Source organism: Bubalus kerabau, chromosome 16, assembly GCF_029407905.1.
Source record: "Bubalus kerabau isolate K-KA32 ecotype Philippines breed swamp buffalo chromosome 16, PCC_UOA_SB_1v2, whole genome shotgun sequence".
NCBI classification, from domain to species: Eukaryota; Metazoa; Chordata; class Mammalia; order Artiodactyla; family Bovidae; genus Bubalus; species Bubalus kerabau.
The window spans coordinates 41,186,530-41,207,237 of NC_073639.1; the positions used below are offsets into that span (position 1 = coordinate 41,186,530).

Below are 20,708 nucleotides of genomic sequence, written 5' to 3' on the forward strand. Positions count from 1 at the left end.
ACCCACAGTAATTAGGGATGAATTATATAGGTTTTGGAAGTGTGGCTGTAAATGTAGATTAAAAGGAATTTGATTAATAAAATGTGTGATATGCTTTTTAGTCACTGAGGGAAATTATTGGTTTTTATGAAATATTGATGAGAACAATCTTGCTGGAGAACAGATCATTTGTTGGAAAATAATAAAGATCACCATTACATATTTTCAGTAAGATTTAATTTTTTTCTTTTTGCAAAACTTTTTTCTCCCCAGTTCTCAGCTACCTCCAAGGGAGCAGAATCTCCTGCCAGTCTTAGGAATCTAACTGGTAGAGAAGCAGTAATGTTAAGCCAGGAGAACTGCTGAAATCTTATTTTCTTAAAAAAAATAATTGGAGTATTGTTGCTTTACAATATTGTGTCAGTTTTGCTGTACACCAAAGTGAAGCAACTATACATATAGCCCCTCTGTTTTGGATTCCCTTCCCATTTAGGTCACCACAGAGCACTGAGTAGAGCTCCCTGTGCTACACAGTAGGTTTTCATTAATTTATTTTCTACATAGTAGTTTATATATAAAACCAATTTATTATCATAGTTAAGGATCTGATCAGTGAGAGAATCAGGTCGACAATATGTCTAGGGGTTTTCAAATTTAATGCTTACATTTTTATCAAACATCAAAGCCTCTCTCTTTACCTTTGACTCAAAATTCATTCCCAGTAATTCGTTCTGGATCTAGAAGCATCTATATACTACTCTTGGGTGAACCCACAATGTGGCACCCATGTTGAGTGTATACAGTTTTGGTAACCTGATTTGTTGCATGCTTATTTCTGCTTTCTTTATACTACTATTGTCAGTGTGTTTTCATTCACAGCTATGCAAATGACAGAATGCATTTGTAATCCAAATTATGCAGAAGTTCATGTATTTGCCTTTCTTTATATATTAGAGAACCCTAGCCTATAAAGCGGAGAAGGCAATGGCACCCCACTCCAGTACTTTTGCCTGGAAGATCCCATGGACAGAGGAGCCTGGTAGGCTGCAGTCCATGAGGTTGCTAAGAATTGGACACGACTGAGCGACTTCACTTTCACTTTTCACTTTCATGCTTTGGAGAAGGAAATGGCAACCCACTCCAGTGTTCTTGCCTGAAGGACCCCAGGGATGGGGAAGCCTGGTGGGCTTCCGTCTATGGGGTCACAGAGTCGGACACGACTGAAGCGACTTAGCAGCAGCAGCAGCAGCAGCAGCAGCCTATAACGTATTTTTAAACAAGCTATTTTACATGTTGAGTATACTAATGTTCTATATGTAGGGTTATGCATAATTATTATTGTCAATTACTTTCTTATTTTACTATCCCATTTTTTATTACTTTGTAGAATTGCTTAGTTTTTTAAACTTCCAGAATATAAGTCAAGGGCTTCCTAGGTGACTCAGTTGTAAAGAATCTGCCCAAGCTGGTGGAATTGTACATAGATGCAGCCACTATGGAAAATAATATGAAACTTCCTAAGAAAATTAAAAATAGAATTACCATACAAACAAGGAATTCCATTTCTGAGTACTTTTCTGAAGAAAACAAAAAAATATGTTCACTGCAGCATTATTTACAATAGCGAAGATATGGAAGCAACCTAAGTGCCCATCAACAGATGAATCGATAAAAAGACTTTATTTATGTATACCATGGAATATTACTTATCCATAAAGATGAGTGAAACCTTGCCATTTTTGACAATGTAGATGAACCTAGAGGGTATTATGGTAACTAAAATAAATCAGAGGAAGATGAATATAGTATGATTTCACTTATATATGTAATCTAAAAAAAAAAACAAAACAAGTGAACAAACATAGCAAGACAGAAATAAAGTCATAGATAAAGAGAATAAAAAGGTGAGCGTCTGATGGGAGGGGTGGGGAAATTAATGAAATAGGTGAGGGAGATTAAGAGGTACAAGCTTCCAGTTACAAAATACATGAGTTATGGGGAGTGGGGGAATACAATCAATAATAATGTAGTATCTATGTATGGTGACAGGTAGTAACCAGATTTATTGTGGTGATCATTCTGCAATATAGAGAAAGGCTGCATCACTATATTGCACACTGCCACCTAACAAAGTGTCAATTATACTTTAAAAACCAACAAGTAAACAAACTCATAGAAAAGAGATCAGATTTGAGGTTACCCAAGGCAGAGAATGGAGAAGGCAGTGGCACCCCACTCCAGTACTCTTGCCTGTAAAGTCCCATGGATGGGGGAGCCTGGTGGGCTGCAGTCCATGGGGTTGCTAAGTCGGACAAGACTGAGCGACTTCACTTTCACTTTCCACTTTCATACATTGGAGAAGGAAATGGCAACCCACTCTAGTGTTCTTGCCTGGAGAATCCCAGGGATGGTGGAGCCTGATGGGCTGCCGTCTATGGGGTTGCACACGACTGAAGTGACTTAGCAGCAGCAGCAAGGCAGAGAATGGGGAAAGATAGAATTACCTGAATGCGACACAAACTTCTAGTTATAAGATAAATAAATGCTAGGGACGTAATAGATGACATGATGAGTTTAATGAACACTGCCTCATCTTATATATGAATATTGTTAAGACAGTAAACAATGAGAGTTCTTATCACAAGGGAAAACAATTTTGTCTATTTTGCATTTATGTGAGATGCTAGATGTTCACTAAACTTAGTGTGATAATCATTCCATGATGGAAGTTAAATTATTATGTTGTACACCTTAAGTGTACACAGTGCTGTATGCCAATTATATCTCAATAAATCTGGAAGAAAAATATATGTTGTCTGCACTTTCACACAGATGAAGGCAATATGAATGGGAAAGCCTAAGCTATTTACTATATGGACCATGCAGAATACAAGTTTGCTGATATGGATTCCAGGCTATAACTTACCCTGGTTGTCACTTAATCCTATTAGTTAAATTCCACCTTTAGTAGTTTCTTTAGCTTCTGCTCCCTTCTGGTGACTTCAGGAAAGTCAAGTCTCAGACTTTGCTTTTCTGATCTATTTATTTTACATTCAATTCCTTTAAGAGTTTATCATTCTTTTTGCCTTATTATGATCATGGTTGGATGACAACCAGGAATTAATATTTGGCCTTGCCATTCACCAGATCTTCCTCCCTCCCTGTCTTCCCCAAAAAACTATTGAATAGGCAATTTGAAATAGAAACATAATAGAGAGAAGAAAGTGTACTGTATTAAAGAAAGTATTAAAGTTGATTCCAAAGTTAAATAGAAAATAATTTTTAAAAGGAGAATACATACACACACATGAACACACAGACAGGTACATGAATGACAGCTATTTAGATATAGATACACAGATAATGTAGATAGATACATGGTACCTATATAATCTATATAATCTATATAATATATATATAACCTATATAATCTATATATAATCTATATAATCTAGCTAAGATTAGGTTTATATTGCATGTGTGCTCAGTCATGTTAGAGTCTCTGCGACCCCATGGACTGTAGCCTGGCAGGCTCCTTTGTCCATGAGATTGTCCAGGCAAAAATACTGGAGTATGTTGCCATCTCCTCCTCCATGGAGTCTTCCCGATCCATGGATTGAACCCACATCTCTGGTGTCTCCAGCATTGGCAGGCAGGTTCTTTATTTGTTGTCATTTTGATGACAGCCATTCTGGCAGATGGATGTGATGTCTCACTGTAGTTTTAATTTGCATTTCCCTGATGATTAGTGTCTGTTTTCATAGGCCTGTTGTCCATCTGTATGTCTTTGGGAAAAATACCTATTCAGGTCCTCTGTCCATTTTTTAATTGAGTTATTTGCTTTTTAAATATTGAGATATGTATCACTTATCCTGTCTGTGATGCAATTGTCTTGCTATTCATACTGTCCTACTGTTCGCTGTGAGGTACCCTTTTCACTGGTTAGCTACTATCCAGTGTAGGCAAGGTGCAACCTTAGAGGCTGGAAGACTTGAGGAGCCATAGGATCTGCAGATAAGTTTATACTCTTCTGGCTGGCAAGGCAGCCATAACACAGCCTCTCTCCTGGCTGACAGAGCAGCCTTAGCAGCAGCCACAACAGAACCATACAGCAGCCATAATGGAGCCATATCATAATCTCATATAACATAATCATGGTGTCACTCCAATGTAGCCTCAGTGCAGCAGCAGCAGCAGCCAGGGCTTTCAAGGTGAAGCTTATACAGGTGTACTGCAGAAAGTAGCCTGTGACCAAGCGAGTACCTCGTGATGCACATGCACAGTGTTACCAATGATCTCAGCTGTTACATAAATCTCGTGATGTGCATGTGCTGTACTATAAGTGATCTCAGCTGTTGCATCAGTTCAGTTCAGTTCAGTTCGGTCACTCAGTCGGGTCCGATGTTTTGCGACCCCATGAATTGCAGCACGGCAGGCCTCCCTGACCATCACCAACTCCCAGAGTTCACTCAGACTCACGTCCATCAAGTCAGTGATGCCATCCAGCCATCTCATCCTCTGTCATCCCCTTCTCCTCCTGCCCCCAATCCCTCCCAGCATCAGAGTCTTTTCCAATGAGTCAACTCTTTGCATGAGGTGGCCAAAGTACTGAAGTTTCAGCTTTAGCATCATTTCTTCCAAAGAAATCCCAGGGCTGATCTCCTTCAGAATGGACTGGTTGGATCTCCTTGCAGTCCAAGGGACTCTCAAGTGTCTTCTCCAACACCACAGTTCAAAAGCATCAATTCTTCGACGTTCAGCCTTCTTCACAGTCCAACTCTCACATCCATACATGACCACAGGAAAAACCATAGCCTTGACTAGATGAACCTTTGTTGGCAAAGTAATGTCTCTGCTTTTCAATATGCTCTCTAGGTTGGTCATAACTTTCCTTCCAAGGAGTAAGTGTCTTTTAATTTCATGGCTGCAGTCACCATCTGCAGTGATTTTGGAGCCCAGAAAAATAAAGTCTGACACTGTTTCCACTGTTTCCCCATCTATTTCCCATGAAGTGATGGGGACCGGATGCCATGATCTTCGTTTTCTGAATGTAAGCTTTAAGCCAACTTTTTCACTCTCCTCTTTCACATTCATCAAGAGGTTTTTTAGTTCTTCTTCACTTTCTGCCATAAGGGTGGTGTCATCTGCATATCTGAGGTTATTGATATTTCCGCTGGCAATCTTGGTTCCAGCTTGGCTTCTTCCAGTCCAGCGTTTCTCATGATGTACTCTGCATATAAGTTAAATAAGCCAGGTGACAATATACAGCCTTGACGTACTCCTTTTCCTATTGGGAACCAGTCTGTTGTTCCATGTCCAGTTCTAACTGTTGCTTCCTGACCTGCATACAAATTTCTCAAGAGGCAGGTCAGGTGCTCTCTCTCCACATGATAGATACTATTTAAATGAATGGGTGTAGATATGTTCCAATAAATATTTATTTATGTGAATTTGAATACCATTTGATGTTTACCTGTCACCACATAGTATTCTTCTTTTGACTTTTATTCAACCATTAAAAAAATGCCAAAAAAATTCTTAATTCCTAAGCCACATACCAAAATAGGCAGTGGACTGAATTTGGTCTGGGGCCATTGATTGCTAATTCTGTCTTACAACACTGAAAAAACATATTCCAGGAAGAACCAAATTCTGAAACAGCTGAATATGAGAGAAATGATAAGCAACTTGAGAGCAGGCATTCACTCATATTCATGTTTTTCTTTCCAAACATAGCTTTGCATGATATCTTTCACATAGAAAGTGTCCAATAAATTCTCCCCAACAAGAAGTGAAGACCAATGATTGTAAATTCTGAGGCCATTCATGAGTTTTCAAGACCTCTCTTTTGGAAGAGCCAGGATCTCTCAAATGCCAGTTTGAAGTATGAACAATTTAGAATGAAAGGTCAAGAAATGAAATTAAGGTTCTCGAAAACTTGCTCAAAATATAAAGAGAATTAGATTGGTTATTGGAACGGAAAGCAGATGAATTCAATTAATGTTTGCTTAAATTACTAAGGGATGTGCGTGTTCCAATGCACCTGGAGGTATAACTAAAGTTATAGATTAAATGTGTGCTTCCCAGGTGGTGCTACCTGCCTGCCAATGCAGGAGACATAAGAGACATGAGTTTGATCCCTGAATTGGGAAGATCCTGTGGAGGAGGGCATGGCAACCTACTCCAGTATTCTTGCCTGGAAAATCCCACAGACAGAGGAGACTACCAGCCTACAGTCCAAAGGGTCACAAAGAGTTGGACATGACTAAAGTGACTTAGCACATTGATTAAATGTAGGCAGATTGTTTCTGCATGCAAAGGATAGTGGACAAACCATAATTAGAGAGAGGATGGGAGGAAAGAATAATGCCAGAATCCTGTTGAGCTGGATGAAAGGGAAACAGAGGTGCTTGTAACAAATCCATTCATCCTCACTATGAATGGCACAGGAGTGACTATGAAGAAAAAGAGGAAAGATACAAGATTGGAGATTTAAGAACAAAGTATTTGTAATAGGTAATCAATACAATAAATGAAAATGACTGAGTCCTATAAAAGATGAATTCAAACTATATTTTGAATATTCAAAATATATTCAACTATTCAAACTATAATTTTGGTTTAGCAGATCAGGAAGCATCAACACTACTTTAATTGCTAAGTTAAAATTTCCATTATCACTAATGGTATATTCCTTTAAAATTTTGGAAGAAGATAATTCATACACAGGAAATATATAATGAAATATGTAAGTGACCCACAAGGAAATAGATAAGTATTAATTATGAGCTAGAATTGTCTTTTTATTATTGACTCATTCTCATTAGCTCTAAATTCGTATTAACCCTTTTACTCTCAATGACAGTATACGTTTCTATAAAGATGATTGAATGATACTCTTTAATATAATTCCTGACAGTTTTCTTCATCAGTACCTATTATCTTAATCTTCTTTTGCATCTCTGGTATTTTTTAGCTTTTCTTTTATCCCACTGAGTCCCTAATGCATGTGAAATATATTCCCTTACTATTCCTAGCCTCAGAAATAAGTATTCATCTATGTAATCTGGAAAAAAAGGACTGTTACTGTAAAAAGGGACCTAATAGACTATAATCAGAAATAATGGCGTAAAGCACAGCAAAGAAAATTTAGGGTGACTGTCAGGCAAGTTTTAATGGCTTTGTAAAAAGGATTGTGAGTCTGGTCAGGGACATCTTCTAGTGACAGCATACAAAGTAGGAGATAATTCCCAGCAGAGCAGTTTATTTTCCTGTTGAATAGTTTTGTAGCAAAGAGGTGGAAATTGCTCCTGGTTCAGCAGTTGTTTGGCTGACAGTTTCGTGTCAGGTCACTCATGCTTTCTGTTATTTTGGCAGGTTTCATTGTGAGATTTTACATAACAGCAAAGAATTTGTAAACAACTTCCCTATATTCAGAAACTTTCATCAACCTTAGGTCCCACTTTTCCCCACCTTTTCAGGCTTCTCAAGTACATATTTTATATAGTGTTTGGTTCTCATGAAACAGGTCCTTGTCAAAGATGTTCAAGATTCTTCTAAAGAAAAATGTTTGGTGTAGAAAATAATGTTTCATTGAAAATTGATGAATGAAGGTAAAATCCTGTACTGTGTTCTGGACATGTGCTGAGAACAGATTTCTGCCTTTTGGCTTGTGCTGCCTGCCTTTGGGTGCCATGGACACTCACTGCTGATGGTAATCTTAATATTATTGTGGTGCATTCTATAAATTGGTGTTCATTCCAACCCTCCGTAACTACCAGAAACATACATTGGATACTTAGTTTTCTTTTTTGTTTGTTTGTTTATGTCCTGGGAGCCTGGAACAACTGCACTGTTCAGGAAACGCTACTGTTATATATCCCTGGTGTTTTAGTGAACTTGGTACTTCTGGACTGGATTTTAAAAATGAGTGGGCCCTCCAGGTTCTTCAGAATCAGATCTAAGGGTGGAGAACAAAACCAGCAGAGCACATACTGAGCTTCTCATTCCAAAGTGCTCTGGTTTTTACATTACTTTCCAAATTTTATGCAAGAAAGAGAAGCATCTTCTGTGATTGTGCTGCCTGAGAATTACTGTGGTATTCATTTTAATTACTAAATGCCAGATATGGTTTATCTACTGTCAGTATTATCTTTTCATTGAAAGAAATGTTTAGGTGGTGTTGATAATGAACATTTTATTGATTTTGTTTCATGATTATTAAATACAAATGGTGGATGGGCTCTCTGATGAAAAATAATTGTTTTTGTTCAAATTAGAGAAGAAGATGAGTATTTTAATTGAGCTTTGGAGTTACTACCTAGAGTATACAAATCAATGTTAGACATGGTACTCAGAGATCAGGCCTAAATCATAAAAAAGTGCCACACTAGAATCAGTGTTTATCATTATATTATCATTAAATAAATATATGCTTATACATATTTTGTGTGGAGCTCTCTTGCTAGTGGTTTTTCTAACTATAAATAAATCGAGAGAATTACAAACCCAATGTGTGTGTGTTTCATTCAGTCATGTCCGACTCTTTGGGACCACACTGTCTATAGCCTGCCAGGCTCCTCTCTCCATGGAATTCTCCAGGCAAGAATACTAGAGTGGATAGCCATTCACTTCTCCAGGGGATCTTTCTGGCCCAGGAATTGAACCTGGGTGTGCCACATTGCAGGAAGATTCTTTATCACCTGAGCCACCAGAAAAGCAAACCAGTGAATAAAAGGAAGACCTGGAGCAAAAATAAAAACCTAAATGACATTATTCTACTTTCAATATCTGCAGATGCAAATCAGAAGGACATAAGTATACGTTCAACATTTATTTAATTTTGAAGGATGAAACAGAAGATCTAGCACAAACAATATAATATTCAGCCAGAAGGCAGTTCTAGGGTAATGCAGCAAAAAAAAAAAAAAAAAAAAAAAAAGGTCAGATGAAAGAATTTTGTAAAATTTGACCTTGATACCAAATCAAAAATAAAATAAACATTATGAAAAAAAATCTTTAGCATTTTTTCCAAGTTCCTGATTCTCCATAAACTAGGATTCTTCTTTTTCAGTGGGTTTGGTAGCTTTTGAATGGATTATGAATGTACCTTGGGTTTGGAGAGGCTCTAGATGTACTGGTACAGAAGTTTGAGACTGGAGGATTTGGGAGGAAACATTGGACTTATGTATTTAAGCAGTTACTGAGTTATGAACAGGTAAGGATGGATGAAAGGACTATATGAATATAACAATATTCATATATTACTATAAATGAGCATTTAAAACTTGAGAAAATATATTCTAAAGGATTATTCACACTAGTTTCTATACACATTTAATGAACTTAAGTATGTACTGCATACTGTTTTGTTTAACTCTATATATTTGATATAAATATAAATATATAGCATATAAATATATATTACCATATGTATTTATATATATACATATATACAAATATATATAACTTTCTATGACAAAAGTAGTAAAGTGTCCAGCATTAATGTTACTCGTCATATGTCCATGTCCATGTTATAATTGAAGATATTCATTTAATTTTATATTTTCTAAATTTTAGGATGAAGTCTGTCCTAAAGCTGAAGGTGATGAAATCCAGAGGTGTGTGTGGGCCTCAGCTGTCAATGTCAAGGACAAGTTCATCTATGTCGCACAGCCAACTTTGGATAGAGTCCTTGTTGTTGACGTGCAGTCTCAAAAAGTTGTTCAGGTATGAATGACTCCTCTTTCTGAAATGAAAGTAGTTTTAAAGAAAATTTAATTTAATGTAATAGTCATTACGAGGTAACCTGTCAGTTGATTGTCATTGATAACTTGTTTCATTACTTGAATAAATAGAAAATACATGAGTTTTCTGCAAACTCTCCTCTCACTCTACTACTTGACCCTAAGCAATTAAACAAGCAATTGAAAGAGCTTTTATTTTCAACAATTAGATTCCAAGAATACTTTATAATACCAACATGACCATTTACACAGAAATCATCCTCAGAGTTGCTTTTTATGTATAGAGCAAAGAGAGTCCTTCCTGGTCCATGGGCAATTAAGGTATCCTAGTTACAATGGCACCCCACTCCAGTATTTTTGCCTGAAAATCCCATGGGCGGAGGAGCCTGGTATGCTGCAGTCCGTGGGGTCATGAAGAGTCGGACATAACTGACCGACTTCACTTTCACTTTTCACTTTCATGCATTGGAGAAGGCAATGGAAACCCACTCCATTGTTCTTGCCTGGAGAATCCCAGGGACAGGGGAGTCTGGTGGGCTGCCTTCTATGGGGTCACACAGAGTCGGACACGACTGAAGAGACTTAGCAGCATCAGCAGTTACCATCACAGAAACAGTATTATAGCTTTCTCATTTGATTCATAACAAAGGCTGAACAATAATAGATTTAATGGATAATAATAATTTAGTAGGTTTTACCACAGTAGTAAAACAAATATGCATAGTTCTATGACAGAGAAAAAAAATTGTCAATCTTGCCATGTAATTTTTCCATGTTGCCATGATTATGGTTATGGAGACTATTCTGGTTTGAGTCATCAACTATTTTATCTCCTGCTCTTTCCAAAACTATCCAACTTGGACCATCTACTAGAATTCCGTCTTACAACAAGCAAGGGAAAGGATAGGATTTGCCTCCTGGCAGCCTGGCTTCAGCCTCCAAGCCTTTGACTGTTAGGATCTATGGCTTCTCAGCTCAGGGGAAACAAACTTAAAATAGCATCCTGAGATATGTATCAATACAATCTGTTAAATCAGAATAATAACTGTACACATTTTGTGTGTGTGCTCAGTTGCGTTTGACTTTTTGCGACCCCATGGACTGTAGTCAGCCAGGCTCCTCTAACCATGGGATTTCCTGGGCAAGAATATTTAAGTAGGCTGCCATTTCCTACTTCAGAGAATCTTCCCAACCCAGGAATTGCACCCACGTCTCTTGCATCTCCTGCAGTGGCAGGCAGATTACCACTGAAGCATCTTGAAAGTGTACATATCCCATAACATTATATTAAGGGTTATATCAATTAATGCATAAAAGCATTTAAGCATTTATAACAGGGCCTGGTATATGCACTGTATACTGGTTTACTATCAAAATTCTGACAGACCCTGAAACCTAACCATTTCTTACTTTTATAGTTTTTTTTTTTTCTTGCATCAATATTGGTTTGAAGTAGCTGTTAGTACCTCTAATATTGATTCCTGACTATAACAAAAAATATTCTAAGAAGTTCAAAATCATGCTTCTCACTATAATAGCTTTTAACAACTTCATATGATTTCTTCCAATCATCTATCCATTTTGGTATGCATTTGTTAATTGTCTTTTGTAAGATGTACTTGGTATCACAGATAAACAGATAAAAAGTGTTTGAAAGCTCTGGTGTCTACAGAGTTATAAATTTGTGGTTCAGTTTCAAATATGAGAATGAACAGTAGGGTCATGAAAGGATGAATAACTGTCTTCTAGAAAATTCTAAGGCCTTCAGGGTTACGTACTTCTTGTGTGCACCCTATCTAATGGGTGTCTATCTAATGGTCAGTGTCTACTGGGAGAACATATTTTTCTGTATATTTTACATTCTATGTGTCTGTCTTTGAGACTGCTTGATTTTTGACCGGGTTTATTTTACTTTGATTTCAGCGGCAACATAGGCCAGTGAATTACAGGCATTAGTCAAGGATTATCAATAGTCTTTAGCTGGTAGGCTAAAATTAGATGTTCTTTCAGGAATAATCAGGCTGGTCTTTAAATTCAGTGTTCAAACCAGAAACCTACACCAACTGAATATGTATTACCTACTAGATATTTGAAAGTGAGAAAAGTTAACATCATTTATTATTCATATAACTTCTGTCTTCAGACAATGATGTAAATTTTAAAATTAATAGAAAATATCAATAATGAAAATTCAGGCAATGGTAAAAAAAATCACATAAATGATATCATTTTCAAAATGACTATAATGGCTATAAAATACCAGGAGAATGAAAAAGACATACAAGGATAAAATATTAAAATATAATGTAATTATGATTGTGGGTATTTTTCAGACAAGAATCTAAAACTTACACTTTTATAAGTTAGAAAATTCAGACTCAGTCTAAATGGATTTTCCTGTGATTTTGGTATTAAAATATTAATAATTATGCTTTATTACTCTTTCTAGTCATTACCTATCTAAAGGTAATCATTATGCAGATTTCTGTTACCACAAGTCAGTATTGCCTGATTTTTATTATTACAGAGATGGAAATTTATACAATATTCATTGTCTGTGTCTGGCTACACTGGCTGCACAAGATAATTGTGAGGTCATTTCATTTACCTGGAGCAAGTGTTATTCTTTCATTTTTGCTGCAGAGAAATCAATTACAGTTGATTCTCATTGTTTGTCGATTCTGTATTTAAAACTCACCTACTCTCTTGAATTTATTTAGAACCACAAAACCAGTACTTATGGTATTTTGCAGTCATTCAGGGACTTGTGCAGAGTGGTGAGAAATATGTGACCAGATGGACATACATGTTTCCAGCTCAGGTTGGGCAAGGAGACACTTGGTACATATATATAATGGAATATTTCTCAGCCATAAAAAAGTAAAACATTGGGTCATTTGTGTAGATATAAATGGACTTAGAGACTGTCATACAGAGTGAAGTAAGTCAGAAAAAGAAAAAAAAGTCATATATTAATACATATATGTGGAAAGTAGAAAAGTCATACAGATAATCTTATTTGCAAATCAGAAATAAAGACACAGGCAAAAAGAAAAAAATATATGGACACCAAGGGGGAAAAGAGGTGTGAGATGAATTGGGAAATTGGGATTAATATATATACACACTGATATTAATATATATACACACTGATACTATGTATAAAATAGGGAACGAATGAGAACCTACTGTATGGTACAGGAAACTCTACTCAGTGCTCTGTGGTGACATAAATGGGAGGGGAATTGAGAAAAAGAGGAGATATATGTATGTTTATAGTTTATACACTTTGTTATATAGTGGAAACTAGCTCTGCATTGTAAAGCAGCTAGGTGGTGGTTTAGTCGCTAAATTGTGTCCTACCCTTGTGACCCCATGGATTGTAACCTGCCAGGTTCTTCTGTCCATGGGATTTTCCAGGCAAGAATACTGGAGTATTCCCTTCTCTGGGGGAAAAGTAAAGTAGCTATACTCTAATAAAAATTAATTAAATATATATATATATATATATATATATATCAGACTCTATTTATACAGTAACATAGAAAGGATGAATTCTAGAAGGAGATAACAGAAATAAAGGGGAAAATCTGATAATATACCAAATAGAAAGAAATGGGTAAAGTTGATAATATACCATATATTATTATATATCATAATATACATATCTTATTTTATTATTTATTGTACAATTTATTTAAAAATACTCTAAATTCTCAGATTTATAAAGGGCAATGAAACTTAAATAGAGAAAAATCAATACCTAAATATATTGACATGAAACAATTAAACATAAAATCAAAAGAAGATCTAAAAATGGTAGATGAATTACTATGAGAATAGTAGCAATTTTTCTCAATAGCTATAATGAACACCAAAAGAAAGTGAAAAAATATTATTAAAGGATGAAGTGGAAATAAAATATACTCTGATATTATATGGTCAGTAGAAAAATTTCATCAACAAAATAAAGTTATATAAAGTTGAAACTATTCATTATAAGAATAAGGAAAATAAACTAAGCTATTAAATATGATATATAGTGAGCAAATAAATTGGTAAACATAGGATCTATTAAAATATTAACTGTCAGTAATAATGGTATTCCCTGAATTTAAGGTCAACATTTTTAAGAATGAAAACACAGGACTAAAATAACAACAAAAAAAAACCGGTGTTTAAATAGTGTACAAAACATGTAAGTGGGGAAAGGGTTGATATTATTTATATTAAGATTTCTTGTATTATGTAAGACTGGAAATAATTACTAATTAGTATGCATATGTTAAACATGTGTTTAATATTTCAAGAAAGTATATCTTAAATATTGTACCTGTCTATGAAAAAATAAAATTAAATGCACAACCTATTCATAAATACAATAGGAAAAGAAGAAATAAGGAAGAGAAAATATAAAACTGAAAACTTAAGCCAAAATTTTAAACAAAATTATAGAAAACAAATGGGGGGGGCAATGATTCCAAAAAATAAAACAAAAGACATATAGACATTATTGTATATAAAATTGATAATTAATAAGAACCTGGTATATAACACAGAGAAGTCTGCTTAATACTCTGTAATGACCTATATGGGAATAGAATCTAAAAACAGTTTTATATATATATATAAAAACAGTTATATATATATAACTGATTTACTGTGCTGTATAGCAGAAACTAACACAACATTGTAAATCAACTATACTCCAACAAAAATTAATTAAAAGCAAAAACAAAAAAAAATTATAGAATAAAACCAAATATGTATATAATTACAATAACAGAGGATGGAATAAAGTAGCTTATAATAAAAAGTAATAAACTGAATAATGAATATCTAATAATATGCATATTAAAATAGATACACTTCCAAAATGAAAAAAAAGAGTCCCAGGTGATGCAGGCATAAACTAACAGCAAAACATAAAAGCTGATGTAACAATATTAATATCAGATTTCCAAAAGGAACTATAAGGCACAAAGTGTTTAGTTAAACAAGTTACTTAATGAGTTAAAAAGTTGACTAAAAAATTAAAAATAGGAAAACATATATGATTGCTTACAATTTTGTAAAGTGATTATTACCATATTACTAGAAAAAATTGACATATGATTAAAGTGAGAAATATTTGATAAATCAACAGACAAAAGTAATATTATATGCAAAATGAACATAATGACTATTCTTAAACTAACAGATATATTATTAACTTTTGCATACAATAGTGATTAAATATGCCTTATTACTAAATATTTCACTTTCTATGCATTTTCACTATCATTTCATATCACCATTAAGGCTGATATAATTTAAATAAATAAAAAACAGACAAAAATACAGCAAACTGCATTATTTATAAATAAAAGAAATTTATTTCTCAAGTTTCTGAGTGTGGAAATTCCAAGATCAAGGTGCAAGCATGATAGTGATCTAGTGAGGGCCCTATTCCTCATTCAGAGCTGGTTCAAAGCCCGGGCATACTGCAGTCCATGGGGTTGTAAACAGTTGAACATGACTTAGTGGCTTAGTGGCTGAACAACAGGCAACATTCTTTTACAAAAGATGCAGAGTCAGCATGACTAACCACAGTGAAAGGAACAGATGTAATATGGAGTCTGATTTTTTTCCTCACTATTAAAAATTCCTTCCTGGGAAGAGGAAGTGTAAAACAGTGGCTACAATGATTTGGGATATTCTGAACAGATCTATTCTATAGAAAGGTGAAGGTGGATAAGAAAGCTGTGGTACATATACACAATGGAGTATTACTCAGCCATTAAAAAGAATACATTTGAACCAGTTCTAATGAGGTGGATGAAACTGGAGCCTATTATACAGAGTGAAGTAAACCAGAAAGAAAAATACCAATACAGTACACTAACGCATATATATGGAATTTAGAAAGATGGTAATGACAACCCTGTATGCGAGACAGCAAACGAGACACAGATGTATAGAACAGTCTTTTGAACCTGTTGGAGGGGTATGATTTGGGAGAATGGCATTAAAACATGCATAATATCATATAAAAAATGAATTGCCAGTCCAGGTTCGATGCAGGATACAGGAAGCTTAGGGCTGGTGCACTGGGATGACTCAGAGGGATGGTATGGGGAGGGAGGTGGGAGGGGGGTTCAGGATGGGGAACATGTGTACACCCGTGGTGGATGCATGTTGATGTATGGCAAAACTAATACAATATTGTACAGTAAAAAAAAATAATAATAATAAAAAAAGAAAGGTGAAGGTGAAGTCGCTCAGTCCTGTCTGACTTTTGTGACCCCGGGGACTGTAGTCTACCAGGCTTCTCCGTCCATGGGATTCTCCAGGCAAGAATACTGGAGTGGGTTACCATTTCCTTCTCCAGGGGATCTTCCCGACCCAGGGATCAAACCTGGGTATCCAACATTGGAGGCAGACGCTTTAACCTCTGAGCCACCAGGAAAGCCCATGAAAAAGTAGAGGCTACCTTAGAGGCTACCTTAATATAGGGAATGAAGATTTCCATACTGAGTATGTGCAATCTATCCTTATTTCTGATAAGACACTACTTTTTGAGGCATATTGTTGACTAAAATATCAACCTAAAATTTTAGATATATATCCCATAAAATTATCTTTTAAACAAATTCAAATTTTCTATCTTTGAGTTTGTTTAAATTCTCCTGTTTTCAACAATTTATAATTTCAGTCTGTGAACCTCTTTAGAAGGTGAATTCCATAAGTCTTCTGACTGCTTGGTGAAATAACACATCCTTATATTTGTTTAACATGACCTTAGAGTATGTGAATTTTATTCCTCAAAAGAACATGTTTAAAGATGAATTAGGAATATCCTAATGACTCTACTTTTATACTGGAAAATATATCATCTCTTAGAATTCTGAACTCTCTCAAGGCTTTTCTCAATTTAATAAACAACATGTAAATAATAGATTTAATAGACATAGACATTGAAATGTCTGTTTTATAAATTAATAATCCAAGTAATTCAAGTTTTAAAACCAGTAAAAGAAATAGTATTTCTAGTTACTTCAAAAACTGAAAGTGAATAGCTTCATTTGTGATTTAAATCTTTATTTACATCCAAGAGCAGAGTGCCTTCAACTGCAAATTGTGAAGTTAATCTTGTAAAAAGTAAAGCACCTTTGTCAATTTGACCCCTTTTATCTCCTAATGAAGTTATCCTTCCTGATTCTGTGCTATATTTCTGTTGATTTCTTTTGTTCTAACCTGAGTATACTATACAGTGGCAACTAAGAATAATAATTATAATCAAGTTTTAGTTAATCACCTCCCAAACATGATAGAAACTACTATAGAATTTTTTATAGAATGCACAGAGTGATGTGAGAGTGAAGTCCAAATCAAATTGTCTTACTTTCGAAAAGGAAAGTAAAAAATAACACTACACTTATTTAAATTTAATATTTCAAGTTTTGTTTTTCAGTTCTAGTGTTTTATACTGACTTTCTCTAAGAAATCATAATTTCTGAGTTTTTCTTTATTTCTTTTGCATGTATTTAACTTTGTAAATTGGTATTAAATATGTACTCTTAGGAAGAAATGTTTAAAAAACTTGAATAATATTGCTACATTTTATTGTTAAAATGACAAATATTTTCATGACAACATATGTTTTTAGAAACTTCATGATAAATTCTTACCGTGGAGGTATGTTAATTTTCAGTGTTTACATTAATATCATTTCTACCTGCAGCTTAAAAATGAAAGCTCACAAATTCTTAAAGGAATCTATAACCTTGGTATTGCTTTAAATGTCAAATGTTTATTGCTTCTCTCATTAATAATTTTTGTAAGAATGGCATGCAGGTGTTTTCTTGCATAAAAGATTAACTAGTAAACTGACCTCATTTTGTGTTCTGTGGAACAAAATCAGGTTCTGCTTGGATGCGGATGTGGCTTATTGTAACACCTTGGGTATTCTTAAGTGTCATCAGCAGTCTCCTTTAGCTGTTAGCACATTATCCTGAGAATCTACATCATTAGTTTAAATTAAGTTCACTTAATTAGCCAGCTGGTACTCTCCTTGTCAGACTGATAAACAAGCTGTGCTTCACTGTTCCTTCATGTCAAGGCTAAACTCCAAGTTCTGTGTATCTTTGTTGCTATTCTCAGAACTTCACTCTGACTAAACATGCCATCTTTATAGAAGTTGATACAACTGGAGCATAACCAATAGAGCATCAGTTTTAAATTATCTGTAATTGGTGCACCCCTTCAAGAAGTACTGATAAATGTGTATCTCACTAGGTATGTTGAAATTATGAGGGAGTTCAAGTTTATAGATATACAAAGAGAAAACCTTCATACTTTGAGTAAATTGTATCCTATTCGATGTTTGAAACAATGTTTTAAAATATTAAAGAAAAATATTACCAGTATGTTTATAAAACTACAAGTAAAGCTGTTTGTTATTGCCTTATGTAGTATATTCTACACATTTTTTTTACAAAGGAATAGGATAAGAAGTTACTTCATCATGATAATATAACAGTCTGAAAAGGTGCTTACATGGGAAATTATGAAATATGGATTTTAGGATCTGTATATATAGATAGCTACTATTAATTAATTACAATAATGATTTGAAAGATGTTTCTAAATATGTCTAATAAGTCAATAAATCTTTGAAAGAAGGATTTTGGTGGCTTAATTACCTGAATGTCAGCAAGACAAGCAAAGGCTGCTGTATACACAAAAGAATGGTGTTTGTGGGATGAGAGAGAAATTTCCAACATATAGTGTTAGAAAATTTTATTTAAACGAAGTCCCACAGAACCATTCAACAGATTAAAAGTGATCCCCTTTGTTCTATAATGGTGGTGGGGGTTGAATCATGTGCTGCACATGCACGTGCTTAGAAATCTCATTTCTAAGCTTCTAAAGGCAAAGTTTGATAACAGTTATTCTAGCAAAATAATGTTGATCAGCAAATGCAAACTATAATAAGTAATCCTTGAGCATTCTATGTGCATAAGTTAATCTTGAAGTGAAAGATAAGCATATGTGTAATCCTTTTTCCCAATCTTATATTTCTGAACATTATATTCTGAATTTTATATTTTCTGAGATATGCTTGGTGGCTGCAGAAACAAAACAAAACAAAAATATATATATATATATCAATGGTCTCCAAATGGAGTATATACAACAAAAAAGCACTGAGAGATGAATAGATGGGAAGGAAATCCCAGGATATTTTTTATATTTTTTAAACTAAAAAAAGAATCATATTACTTTAAAAAATATTTAATAAATGGAATAATATTGGAGACCTGCATTCATCTGTATTTGGGATGGTGGGTATGAGGGTACTTGGCAGGAAAGTGGGAGTTTTACAGTTGGAAAGAGTGGACATTGGTTGTTGTTTTAGTCACTAGGTCATGTCTGACTCTATTTGCAACTCCTTGGAGTTGCAAGGCTCCTTGGAGCCCTCCAGGGTCCTCTGTCCATGGGAATTCCACAGTAAGACTACTGGACTGGGTTGCCATTTCCTTCTCTAGGGGATCTTCCCAACCCAGATAGAACTCATGTCTCTTGCATTGGCAAGCAGATTCTTTACCACTAAGCCACCTGGATGATGAGCATGAGAGCATTTGAGAGGAAAGTGAGAGTTTTATAGTTTGGAGGGATGGACATTGGTGCAATGAGTTTATTTGGTTTATTTTTATCTATACAAATGAGATAGCATAGTGCACACATCAACAGACAGACTGTCATGAAGTTTAAAAAATTTGCATTTGTAATATATTTAGAGAAAAGCTTTGTTCATAACAAATCTTGTTAAGCATATATATTATAAAACAATAAAAATGATTAAATTATTATGCTATTGGGCATGATGTTCAATTTTGCCAATTACTTTTCCCAGTGAAGTAGATGTTGTTCAGTTTCTCAGTCATGTTCAACTCTTTGTGACCCTATGGACTGCAGCACACCAGGCTTCCCTGTCCTTCACCATCTCCTGGAGCTTGCTCAAACTCATGTCCATTGTGTTGATGATTCCATTTTCTCATCTCATCCTCTGTTGTCTGCTTCTCTTCCTGCCTTCAATCTTTCTCAGCATCAGGTTCTTTTCTAATGAGTTGGCTCTTTGCATTAGATGGCCAAAGTATTGGAGCTTCACCTTCAGCAATAGTCCTTCCAATGAATATTCAGGACTGATTTCCTTTAGGATTGACTGGTTGGATCTCCTTGCAGACTAAGGGACTCTTAAAAGTCTTCTCCAACACCACAGTTCAAAAGAATCAATTCTTCAGTGCTCAACCTACTTAATGATCCAACTCTCACATCCATACATGACTATTGGAAAAAACATAGCTTTGACTATATGGACATTGGTTGGGAAATTAATGTCTCTGCTTTTTAATATGCTGCCTATGTTTGTCATAGCTTTTCTTCCAAGGACCAAGCATCTTTTATTTTCATGGCTGCAATCATCATCTGCAGTGAATCTGGAGTCCAAGAAAATAAAATCTGTCATTGTTTCCATTGTTTCCCCATCTATTTGCCATGAAGTGATGGGACCAGATGCCATGATCTTCATTTTTTGAATGTTGAGTTTTAAGCAAGCTTTTTACTCTCCTCTATGTATACCTGTGGTGGATTCGTTTTGATGTTAGGCAAAACTAATACAGTGTTTCAGGTTTAAAAATCAAATAAAATTAAAAAAAAATTTTTTTAAAAAAGAGTCTCTTCTATTCCTCTTTGCTTTCTGCCATAAGGGTGGTATAATCTGCATGTCTGAGATTATTGATATTTATTCCAGCAATCTTGATTCCAGCTTGTGCTTCATCCAGCTGGCATTTTGCTTGATATACTCTGCATATTACTTAAATAAGCAGGGTGACACTATGCAGCCTTGATGTACTTCTTTATCAATTTTGAACCAGTCCATTGATCCATGTCCTCTTCTAACTGTTGCTTCTTGACCCGCATACAGGATTCTCAGGAGGC

The 20,708-nt window shown here is 34.9% G+C and overlaps 1 protein-coding gene across 3 annotated transcripts in view; it reads left to right on the forward strand.

Moving 5' to 3' along the window:
• Window positions 1-20,708, forward strand: part of FSTL5 (follistatin like 5) — an 881,431-nt gene that overhangs the window by 780,629 nt on the left and 80,094 nt on the right. For all 3 annotated transcript variants that reach the window (XM_055550064.1, XM_055550065.1, XM_055550066.1), the window contains one exon: window positions 9,559-9,708. In XM_055550064.1, the coding sequence (XP_055406039.1) occupies window positions 9,559-9,708 (150 nt within the window). The remainder of the gene's footprint in view (window positions 1-9,558; window positions 9,709-20,708) is intronic.